The sequence below is a fragment of the Perna viridis genome, chromosome 3 (genome assembly GCF_037379345.1).
Source record: "Perna viridis isolate PV_CMFRI_1.1 ecotype Kerala chromosome 3, ASM3737934v1, whole genome shotgun sequence".
In the NCBI taxonomy this organism is placed as follows: domain Eukaryota; kingdom Metazoa; phylum Mollusca; class Bivalvia; order Mytilida; family Mytilidae; genus Perna; species Perna viridis.
Window position 1 is genome coordinate 18,334,777 of NC_142447.1, and position 12,836 is coordinate 18,347,612.

At 35.0% G+C, this 12,836-nt stretch overlaps 1 protein-coding gene across 1 annotated transcript; it reads left to right on the forward strand.

Annotated features, from left to right (window-relative positions):
• The first annotated feature begins 1,905 nt into the window (after positions 1–1,905).
• On the forward strand, positions 1,906–5,402 carry LOC148621289 (uncharacterized). Its single transcript, XM_088575455.1, has one exon. It carries the CDS (start codon positions 3,498–3,500, stop codon positions 4,989–4,991), a length of 1,494 nt encoding a protein of 497 aa, XP_088431581.1. The 5' UTR covers positions 1,906–3,497; the 3' UTR covers positions 4,992–5,402.
• The last annotated feature ends 7,434 nt before the right edge of the window (positions 5,403–12,836 follow it).

Sequence of the window (12,836 nt, forward strand, 5' to 3'; positions counted from 1 at the left end):
CAGAGTTCTGACATTATCAAATAAATGGGTGGAAATAAAATGGCCAATTGTGACTTTTATTTGATAATTGTGTCGTTTTTTGTCCAATTAAACATCTTGCATGTCAAGTATACCCACATCAGCGCTTTATACCTCTATTAAGCATTGACACACAACGAACAAAGTCAACAAAGTCAAACCGGAGACGGACCAGAATAGAATTCGGAAACGCGACAAACAAATTCTTCAAAGTTAAGACATAAATTAGAGTTAGTGTCGTTTTAAATGCATTTATCTTCATTAATGACAGATTAAAGATTTCTGGGGAAAGCCGATAAAACAACGCGTCTTAATCCGGGTATTTTGACATTATTTTAACTTAATATTCGTTTTCGATGATGGATAAAGAATTCCCGCGTTGACAATGATTTCGTATTATTTTATCGTCAATATCAATGAATTCTTCATTCAATTTCATCTTCTGCACTCAACAAGAAACCCTACTTTTTATTTTATTAACTGAAAATTTTGATTTTCTTCACACTTATAACATTTACAGTACTGCGCATGACTTCCGTCGACAAAATAACTTACCGGGGTACACTGTAGCTCTCTTTAGATGTTTAAGGAAAGACTACAGTTTGAATCTACGTGGACTTTGGTGCATTTTTCAACGACGTTGTTTTGTCAAAGTCGCACACGTATATTCTTAGCACATCTTACAATGCCGGGGAAATGGTAACTGCTTTAACGTGACGATATCCGATTATCAAACTGGTGTTTGATTTGAAAACTGTCCGAGAATTTCGAAAGACTATAGGTACATGTACGATTTAAGTGCATTTCAATATATGCATTTGAACAGAAAATCCAGCGGCGCAAAATGAATTAAACTTTGCTGGCCCAAATGATACCTTCAACTGGGATTTTAAATTTAAATTTCAGAAAAAATACAATATTTTATTTGTTTTAGTTCCGGAAACTACAATTTGTGGTCAGAATTGATTTCTAAAATAATTTTCATGTGATTTTAACAATATTATTTTCTACCAAATAGTGGCAAATCATATGCCACTGTCAAGTTAAAACCATAAAACAACGAAGAATCAAGGGAAGCTGATTGTAGTCTGGTACCAACCTCCTTCGCAGAGGGTATATTACTTACATCTCTGACACTCAGTGCTAGACCACACCCTTTTATGCAAATTAGTGCATTGCAGTGCACGGGAATTATAATTAGTATTGCTCACGCCCTGTGAATTTTTTCACAACCTGTATAGCAGAGCTTACATGTATAAGCGGAGTGATACGTAGTAATCAGGAAGCGGTAATAGGACTGTGGAGGTGATTGGTCTTGTACCTTAAATGAAGATCTGTCGCTGTATGGAGCTTGCGTCAGCAGTACGAGTGTAGCAACTAATTACCGAAGTCACGCACATGTTCGATTAAACCGTAACAAATAAGGCAACTGAGGATACTACATGTAGTATCAATATGCTAGGGACTAAACTAAACTATAAGAAGAACATACAGTTTATACCCCCGGGATGTTGTCACAAACGTTAAGTGGAAAACCTAAAGAACATGCGGTTCCGGGTCCATGGGCTGTTTGGATATTTAGATAAATTTCGCGAATACATGTAATGAATTGACCATTTGTAATAGTACAAACCAAATATGGCTATAAAAAGGAAACATATATATGAGGTAGGCTTCCCGTTTCTTCTTTTGTTTGTACGAATTGAAAAAAAATGCATTTTATTGTTTTAGTCGAAGTATTGGTACTTGAATTACTTGAATTGAAATGAACCGATTTAAAAAAAAATCAGGATGTACATAAGACCAAAAAATGAGTTGTTTCCTATTACTGGAAAATCACAGGGTAGGTAGAAAGGGGTTATTTCTTATTTCAAAAAAAAAAACCATTTTACATTGAGTTAATGAGGAGCAATCTATACTTAAACAGTACTTGAGCCTTCGCCATTAAATGTTTAGGGTAGAAACCATACATATAGGGTAAGTATAGGTTAGCAGGAAAAATAAATATGTTTTTGGCTTAAAGTAAAATGCACTCCAGCTAAGAATCATGCAAAATGTGATACATGGTTGAAAAGCCTACATGTTTTTATTTTTTGATATTTTGTTTAAAATGTTAAAGAAAATAACTTGTGGCTTTTCATATGACCAGTGTTCTTAATAGATAAAAATTATATAGAATGTACCGTAGAATTTAAAATTAAGGGAGATAACTTTGTGAATGGCACTAAAATACAATAGAAAACATTGGATTTTTAATGTGAATTACCTCCTTAGAGCAGACAAATTGGAATGAATAAGTATACATTTCATCATATAGACCTATAAAGCAACTTAAAAATATTTCAAAATTAATCATACACTGAAGTCTTCGAAGTCCCTAATCGCAAAATATTCTATGCCATTGATTTTGGCTTGCTTTCAACATCAGAAATGTCACTTATGCTCTAAAATCGGATGACTCCCGCTAGAATCTTTGTGCATATCAGTATATGATTACTCTATACATATTTATATCGGGGCAGTGAAAATGTTTATGACCTATATAGTCAAATGTAACGAGCCCCTGTGTCTGAATTGGAGACTGAGTAATAGTAGATTACCTTTTTAGTAAGTTCAATGCTAACTGACCACTCCATCTTTTAGTGTAAATTTAATTGGTCTTTCTTTGAACAAAAAAAATAATGCCAATTACATGATGAATTTCTTTGGTAGTCAACTGGACCCATTTACATAATTCTTATACCTAACACTTTATCTAAGAATCAGGCAAAATGTGTGTAAGGTGTGTCACATGAAGAAAAACAATTGCAGATTTTCAATTGCATTATCTAAGTAGTTATCCATTGTAATTCATAACCTAAAGAAATGACAATAGAATTATGTGAAAAGTATGCCTTTTAAATATATCAATAGATCAAATTTAGTTGCAATGCACTACGGGAAAATGGCGGGAAAATTTTCCTGACCTTTTCTCTATATAAGCATTAAAAAATATATCTCCGTGAATGATGCGTCAGGAAAAATTAAAATAGTTTTTGAATTTCTATAAATAAATGTATTAAATATACTTGACGCAAAAAAGACCAAATAATGTGTCACCCGTTACCCAATTCTACACAGAATGGTACTATGGTAGTTCAACAGGTGATTATCACTTAACCTAAGGAAGACCAACTCCATCCCCGAACATCGACATTGTATACATGTGCTGTACATTTTGTAACATTTCCTAAACGTCATCCAAAGCATTTTGGTAATGGGTTATTGGAAGAAGTATAATGTTATTAATGTTTACACCATCTCCGTACGTGAATGTATATAATTCATTTTACAGCATATAAAAACAGGTTCAAACTGTTTTAGAATTTATCTAATACATTATATTATAACGTGTTTTTCAGTTAACCTACACCTTGGCTAGAAGAAGACAGATTGCATTTCTAATTCAATTTTTAGTTTGTGTGTACATTTTTGTATGGATGGTTTATTTATCAGTTGTAACAATTAAATTGGGGTCCGTACCGAAAAACCAGTCACAAAATACAGTGAAAATAAACATTCCCCTAATGGGTAAAATTCAAATCGACGGAGGTTACAACACGTTTCTAGCAAACTTTCGAGAAAGCGGTGAATATAAAGTAAAAAGAAATAAAGAAGTCCGAGTACTTCGAAAATCAGAAAAGATGACTTCGGGTTTTCTAATTCGTCATGATTCAGCGCAAATTTTGAAGCAAAATGTTTCTAAAAGTGTTCAGACGCAAAACTTTTTTGAAGAAAATTTTACCATTCAGGATCCATTCCTCAAAAGTTGGAGTTCAAAACAAGTATCTTACTGTGATGGAAAGTTCAAAGGTTATGCTAACTTGTTTGTTCGGTGGGAAAACATAACACTCGATCCAACAAAGAGTACTGGTGCATACGGCGGAGAAGAAATTGTAGACGTCCTCAAACAAAGAGAGTCTAATGAGCTACTCAATCCTAAATTCGGGGTTTTTGAAGCAAGTTGTCGAAGGAGACCTAAGTATGACTTTGCAAGATATTTTAACAACCGAGGACATTTGCCAACTTGGCTTAAAATGGTTAAAATGACCGTGCCAAGAAAATCAGAATCCCGAAAACAGAATGTTATACAGAATTTTACAATCGCGATTCAAAGATATGAATACGCAAACATGTATCATTCAATGAATGATATTTTCAATGTATTTCTTTTGCACATATTTTTCCACCAGGATCCATCTAATACAACTCTGATTTTTGCAGATGGTCACCCGAAAGGTCATATAGATCCTTTATGGGAGAAATTGTTTGGACAAATTATTCGAGTGCGACACCTTAAAACGAAAACGACATTTAGAGAAATGATTTGGGCGATGCTTGAAAAGTTTTGTCCTTTGAATTTGTTTGATTTAAAACAAGTTGGATATATAGATCATTTCAGATCGTTTGTTCTGGGAAAGTATGGAATTAACGTTCGAAAATCTCCAGATTGTGAAAAACCGAATGTTTTATTCTTATGGCGACGCGACTATCTGTCACATCCGAGAAATCCGAAACAAAAAATAATGCGGAAAATTTCAAACGAAGAAGAATTATTTAATACAACAAAGAAAGCATTTCCAGATCTGAACTTTCGATCAGTTGATCTTGCCACTAAAACAATGGAGGATCAATTAAAAATCATTTCCGAAACGGATATCATAATCGCCATGCATGGTGCCGGGTTGACATTAGAAATGTTTCTTCCGCCAAACGGAGCTGTTTTGGAATTGTTGCCGTATGATCCAAAAATGTCTTCGAAAAAACAGTACGATCTTTTTAAAGTTATTGCAGAAAGAATACCGTTACATCACAAACACTGGCAAAATAAAGACAAGAAAAATGAAATTTCCGTAGGAAATACTTACATTCCTCCTCAAATAGTTCAATCTTTGCTTAAAGATCTTTTACATAAGGTTTGTCCTGGGAAATAGTTATTATGAAGTATATTGTCTAACTTTATCATTCAATCGTTAAAGTTTCATCTACTTGTAAAGTTATGTGCTCTTTGACGGATCCAAGGGGTAGGGCGGGGATCAGGCTTATGCTCGAAATATAGAAAATCAGTGGAGCAGTTCCTCTATTACGCCACTAAGTGCCACCTCATCCGACCCCCCCCCCTTTTTCGGAATTTCTAGATCCGCCTCCGGTTACATGTAGTACCCGTAAATGACCAAGCCCCGTGCAGGTCCGGGTGTCAAAAGAATAGGCCTGCAGCAGCGCAAAGCTTGTCGTAAAAGGCGACTAAATAGTGCTCTTCCCACACAGCAACTGGGTTGTGTGCCCCAGGTGGTGGAATGAGGTACCCCTGGTGTGTTACATACTGGGGTTGTCAGGCTATAATACGGAAACAACCATAGTGGTGCACCGTGTTGGGAAAGATGCCACGTTCCTCGCACGTTAGAGAACCCTACTGTGGTATTCTCCCGAAGTAGGTAGCCACAGGAGGCTAAATTGCCCGACCGTACCCACCTCCCCCTATTTCCAGTGGCCATCAAAATTTTTCTACCCCATTATCCTTGTGTCCCATCCCATTTTTCATTTCATCATCATTTCATGTTCATTTTATCATTCATTTCATGTTCATCCCCTGAATATAGCTGAAATGTTGCGGCCCGGGCGTTAAATCCCAACAAACAAAGAAAACGTAAATGACCAACAAGTATACCTTTAGCATATACTGTTTACTTTCTCATATATATTCCTAGCATGCGAGATGATGATTTCATTTGTATCTGCTACAGTTATTATTTATTTATTTTAAAATAATTTATGTGTTATGTTGCCTTTTCTGTTATCAGGTTTATCAGGTTTATCAATTAAAGGAAAGGAGAGAACTCAAATCGTTTTTTTTTTATAAATTATATACATATATCAATAATTATACATAAATTCATTTGTTCAAAAATGCAGAAATTACCAATATAAAACAAAATAATGTTGGCAAAATGATGTGGTTTTGGAAATGGAGAACATATCACTGCTTAATGAAGTTATTTTCAGTGGGAAAGAAAATTGTACGAAACATTTTCATTAGAATTGAACCATCCAGCCGTTTCGACAACACTCATAGTGTTATTTTTATCATAAATGTGTATTTCTGAAAGTTGACCGAAAAATCGACTTGTGAGATGCTGAAGTTATAATTTTGAAGTGTCCATCTATGTAAGAATCAGGCATCGGGTGAAACATGTTATGAAGTAAGCCATCACTTTGATATTTTAATTACCACCAGAATCAAGGCGTAAAGACAAAGTTATTTGGTCAAATGTACACCTGTAGGCAGGGAAAGTCAAAATTGTGTTTGATTTGTGACTATTTAAGTCGATAGTACCTCGCGGTGCGTACTGCAGGACTCGCTCTGCGAGTCTAAAAAACCTGTACAAATTACTGCCTACGGGCTTAAAATGGATCATCATTTCATTAAGAACATTCCATGGTCAGATGACACTGTCTAAACCTAAACATTCTATCATTCAAAGAGAAATTTCCTTGTATATATCAATATGAAGGGATGCAACGATAAAAAATAGGGCGTCTAATAGGACATGAGACTCGCCTCGTCTCGAAAGAACTTTTTTTCACTTTTTATGAGCAACTCGGCAGGTGTTTCTAGAAAAGCAGAGGACGCTTACCCTACCGGTGCACCTGGTCCATGCTCCCAGTTTTTAGTGGAGTCCGAGTTGCTCATTTGCTTTTGTTACTTTGTATGTATGATTTTACTTACTTAATGTTCTTTGTTGTGTATGTCTGTTTTCCATGTCTGGTCTTTGTCCCTGGATTACATTCTTTTGATTACCGCTATAACCTTGGTTCCCTTGATTACTCTTTCAGCATTCCAAGAAAGATAACTCAATTGATTGAGAAAAAAATAATTTCAACCTTTCATTGTCCAAGAAAGATAACTCTAACTCACCAAAAAATGTGGTATTACGTGAACTTAAAATTAAAGGACTATAACTTTTGTGTTAATAATACGAAAAAACTGTAATTCGAACTTGATATGTATTTCGTGATCCTTTGATGTCTTCTTAAGTTGTTTTTAGAAAATGCAGGGGGGGGGGGGCAAACGGACAGACACTCAGCTACAATAATTTATGTATCACATACATGTAATACTTCCCTTTTCGTGTGGCGTGGTATAAAAAGTGGTAATTTCAAATAGAGAAGTTTTCTTTTGTGAGGTCACGGTAAGTGGGTTTTTGACATGCATGTTTCATATTTTTTCCCAATTCTAACTAAGACTTGTACTTAATTTTAGTACTTAATCTATACGAATCTCACTTAAAAGAGACTTTTTTATGTTATGTTGGTTGTTTCAATAAATGATTCTTTGTTGAATTTATGTAATATATCTACCCGTCCTGTCGACATTTTCTGTCCTTTCATGCATTTATGGAGGTCTTACAAATGCAATGTAGTTATACAATTATAATACATGTATGACAAGTGTCGCCAGTCGATGAGAACAAGCACGTGCGCACTTATCTAATGTAAAATCTTAAATTAAAATCTATGTTTGTGAATGTACAAATACTTAATGAAATTGAATTCAAAACAAAACGGAAAACAAAAAAAAAACCGCATTATTTTATACAGTGAAAATACCAATAAGATAAGATTAGATAGCATGGACCCTCTCGGGTAGGAAAAAACAATGCAGCGATTTTAGAAAATGTGCAAATACAATATACAATTGTAATCATAATTAGTCATTAGAGCAAGTGGGGATGTAGTCTAAAATTATTTCTGCTCAAGAGTTGTTTCCCTTTGTACAGCATAACAACGATTCAATCTTCTGTCTATCAAGTTTTTATTACATTAAAGAAATTGGTGAGCCCAAAATGGCAGATATTTTATAAATAAATATTCGTATTATTTTGAGGGATTCGAGAATCTTTAATTACATCAATACGAAAGGTTTACAAATCGATTCTGTCTAATTCGACAGTCTTCGATACCAGTTATAAAAATGTATACATCTCACGTGCCTGCATATCTTTCATGCATTTAGGACAACTTTTGACAAATCGAACTAACCCAGCATAGTGTGTTAAGTTAGCAACCGTATAATTTTAGAGGGGGCTAGGATTAGATGTGAAATAAAAATGCAGGACGGTAAATTTAGGGTGAGAAATTGCAATGTAAATCCTGGGTAAAACCAGGAGAGACTAGAGTAAACGATAAGAAGTCAGGTTTGAAATCATACTGTAAAAATCTAGGACTCAAAATTTGATTCTACCATCTAAAAATAAAATAATTGCTCCCTAAACCGAAACTTAATAGCTCACTGGAGCAACATGTGTATGCCGTGTACTTTGTGAAAAATTGAAGCAATGACTACCACTTTCAAAATATGGTTTGACTCAACCGGGGATGGAACTCACAACCTCATTCGATGCCGAATACAATCTATGATCACATTGTTATTGTATGCTATTAATTCAGACCACCGGGGCTAGCTCCCACTATCAAAAAGCCCCATAATACTCGACGTCAGTTCAAGCCCATTTTCGATTTGATAATAATTTTCTTCAATCGTTCTTTTATCGAGGCAGGGTTATCTTTCTTTTTTTATGTTATGCGTTTCCCAGTTTATAAAAACCAAACATCAGTACTTACGATTGCCAAGGTTATAGCGGTAATCGAAAGAATGTAATCCAGGGACAAAGAACAGACATGGAAAACTGACATACACAACAGAGAACATAAAGTAACTAAAATCATAAATACAAAGTAACAAAAGCAAATGAGTAACTCGGACTCCACTAAAAATTGGGAGCATGGACCAGGTGCACCGGTAGGGTAAGCGTCCTCTGCTTTTAGTTCAAACATATTCTATTTCATATAGTCGTAAATGTGATAACATACATACAAATACAATAGATATAGGATCCAGAAACAAGCATAGTTACGGTTTTATAAATCTGTCTCCATGAGAACCAGCATGATATAATTGACATTTTTTTTGCATGCTCAATGAGAAATACATTGAATAAAATATAGCACAGTTTAAGAACTTGTAAAGAATTCAGTTGAAAAAATAAAGTGAAGGAAAACAATTACAAAAAGAAATGTATATATTGGAATAATCAGTAAATTTCCAAGAGAAGAGAGAAAAAAAATATTATAATTTTTTTTCAAATAAGTAAATAAATGTATGAATGTATGAGTTTCAATAACAATTAAGTTATGTTTTAAACATTTTATTTTTCAGAATGAATTTCTGGGAAAGCTTAAAAACCATAGAGTTTTGTTCATCTGATTGTTGCATAGATCCAAAAATAAATAAGCTCGTATCAATACTAACATTGATATTATAATCCGTCATAGCATTAAACATATCTTGTCTTATAGTAACATATCTTTGACAGAGTAAGGTGAAAGGTCCAACTGTTTCTATTTGCGCACAAATACATGTTGGTGAGTCAGATAAATGTTTCAGGAAAAGATGCTCATTTAAGGAACTGCAATGCATTCTGAGACGTGCATGTAGGATCTGACCAAGTCTACAACCAGAGTAATAATAAGATGGGGTCTTTCTATTTTGATTTGACAATTGACGTTTACAGGAGGCAACAGATTCAGTATTTCGTAATTCGGAAGGCAAAGTATTCCAGTGTTTTACTGAAGACGGAAGAAAATAATCTGAATAAAAATTTGTTCTTGTTCTCACTTCCTGAATATTGTTAGTCTGACGCGTGTTATGGTTGTGTAGAACTCCAACGGTATCTGGTATTAGATCTGTCAGATATTGCAGTGTTTTCCCATTTAACATCTTATGGAATAACATCAGTCTGTGGTTTTTCCGTCTGTCTGTCAGTTTTTCCCAGTGAGTTTCGGTGTACAGATTTTGGTGTGAGGTCAATTTGGTCCCACCTGTAACTATCCTGGCTGCTTCGAGAGGTATATTTTCAACTTTATCTATCTGACCGAAATTTTTTTTTTGTATCCCAAATTACATCCGCATACTCTAGGATGGGGCGTATAAAAGAGATAAAAAAATTTCTAGTGTAAACCGATTAAGCAAAACTTTATTTTTTTCTTCAAAATATTCAATCTCTTGTAGGCTTTAGCAACGACATAATCTATATGACAATGCCATAGACCATCACTGGAGAAAATGACACCGAGGTGTTTGTGACTAGAAACATTTTTTTATCTGTTGATTAGCCATAACGAGTGGAGGATGATCAGGTTTATTCAGTTTTCTAGATACAATAAGTGGTTCTGTTTTATGTGGGTTAAATGTAATCAAACCATGTAGATGCCCATTTGTTTATTTTCTCAATATCCCCATTCAGAATAGTAGCGGATTCACTTGGGTTGTCAACCACCATATATAAGGTAGTATCATCCGCAAAAAGCTTAATGACAGAATTAATTTCTGTAATAATATCATTAATGAAAGTAAGAAATAACTAGGGTCCAAGTATAGATCCCTGAGGAACCCCAGCTTCTACTGGTTGCCACTCTGAGTGTGAACTGTTTAAAACAACCTTTTGGACCCTCCCTGAAAGATAGTTTTTGAACCAATCCAGTAGATTACCCGAAATTCCCAGATGCATAAGTTTAAAGAGAAGACTCTTGTGCAAAATCCTATCGAAGGCCTTACTGATATCACAGAATACTACCCTAATTTCTTTTCCACTATCCAAAGCTTTCCCAAAGTTATTTGATATATCTATAAGTTGATTAATTGCCGAGTCCCCCTTAGAAAATCCAGACTGATGTTTTGTCAATAAACTATTATTGAGCAAATAATTATGAACATGTTTATATACACATCGCTCCATGCACTTAGAGATAGCAATAAGCAGGGATATAGGGCGATTGTTTTCTACCTCGTTTGGAGCCTTACTTTTGTAGACGGGAGTAACATTCGCTCTTTTCCAACTAGAAGGATAGTTGCCAATACGTAGGGATAGATTAAAAAGTTTGCATAATGGATACTTTAAACAGTGGCACCCTCTTTCAGTAACCTTGGACTGATAAGGTCTGGACCTGAAGCCTTCGACGAGTTTAAAACTGACACCACATCCTAAATTTCATTTTCATTGAGTAAAATGCTATCAAACATACTCTCGGCGTTGCACGGAAAATCTGGAAGATTCTTATTAGAGTCATCGATCCTGGCTTGAGATGCAAAATAATTATTAAAATCATTTGCCTTGTCGAGATCGTCAAATATAACATTATCCCCCTTTATCAGCGGTGGAAAACTAGATTCCACCCCTTTAATCCCAGATATTTGGTTAACAGTATGCCACCAATTGGTATTAGACGGGTTTCCATTGACAAGTTTACTAATTAACTCATTATTATGGCTGTCTTTTGCTGATCGCACCATACTATTCACAATATTACGAATCCTTCGAAATTTTGCCCAGTCAGAGTCGCGATTATATTTTTTTGCCTTTCTATGAATTCTGTTTTTTTTTACGAATGTTTTCCGTATATCGCTAGTAAGCCAACGCGGACTACCCTTGCGAACCGTGATAATTCTGTTAGGAATGGCAGGCAGCGTCGGCTGCTTCTATAACTCTTTGTAATTTTATTGGTTATGAAATCAATATCTTCCGTCTCAAAAAAAGTGTCCCAGTCTACTCGACGTAGAATATTATTGAAATCTTCAAAATTGCCTTGGTCATACATCCAGACCTTGCGCTTAAATGACTTCGAGTGTATTTTTGGGCAATTTATAAATCCAATTACAGGACAATGGTATCGAATTTGGTCAATAAGCGGTGGGCCAACCCCGGAGTAGACTAGACTATGAATATCGTTAGTAATAATCAAGTCTAACAAAGGGGGATGACTTTCCGTAAAGTGCGTCGGTTCATCGATTAGTTGAGATAAACTGAATTTAGTGAGCAGAGATTTTACCTTTTGTTTCTGAGGATCTAATTGATTGTCGTTAAAATCACCCGTGACCAGAATATAATCAATACTATTGTCCTCACATGCCTTTTCTAAGGATGTCTCTAATTTTCCCAAGATATCGATGTTGCTGTTTGGAGGAATATAAAAAGTAGAGAACAGGACCTTCTTACCATTAAGTTTTAATTGCAACCAAATACCCTCCAGACCATCCTCTTCTAAGTCATGCCTTCTTAGTGCACTCAAGTTACCCCTTACATAGATAATGACGCCCCCCCTCCCCACACTTTTACCAGGTCCACGATCATTTCTAAATGGAGTGTGATAATTCAGTAGGTGAACAGCGTCATCAGTATGACTATCATTTAACCATAACTCGGAAAAAGCTAAAATATCTAAGTTTTCATATTCAGCTGCAATTAATTCAAGCTTAGGGATTATACTTTGTATGTTCAAGTGAACAAATGAGACGGATGAAGAAAACATATCGCATATTTTAGAAGTCAGTGATGAATTTTCAAGTGATGAAAATGAACTATCATTAAACGTATTATTTCCATCAAGAGGACCATGGTTAATTTCTATACCACCGATGATTAACAAGATAGCAGACAGTTAAAAAAAGTTCATGAATGTAAGACAAATTTTAGAAGTAGAAGACTCCTTGACCAGACTCTTACCCTTAACAGTATCGGTCTTGTAACTATCGCCTCGCTCCGCATGTAAAAAATTGGATATAAGAGAAGGGCGAATTATCGAAAAAATAGATTTTCACAATACATGTAAATGCCGAAAGATTATTTACACTAAAGATCATGATGCAAATACAAAAAGCAGCGAGCAGACTTAATGTTTTTTAGTTTTACAATTTGTTAAACAATGAAAAAGACCCACCCTCA

What these genes read in the sequence shown, in the direction of transcription:
- LOC148621289 (XM_088575455.1), top strand. Translation starts at nt 3,498, where the DNA reads ATGGTTTATTTATCAGTTGTAACAATTAAATTGGGGTCCGTACCGAAA.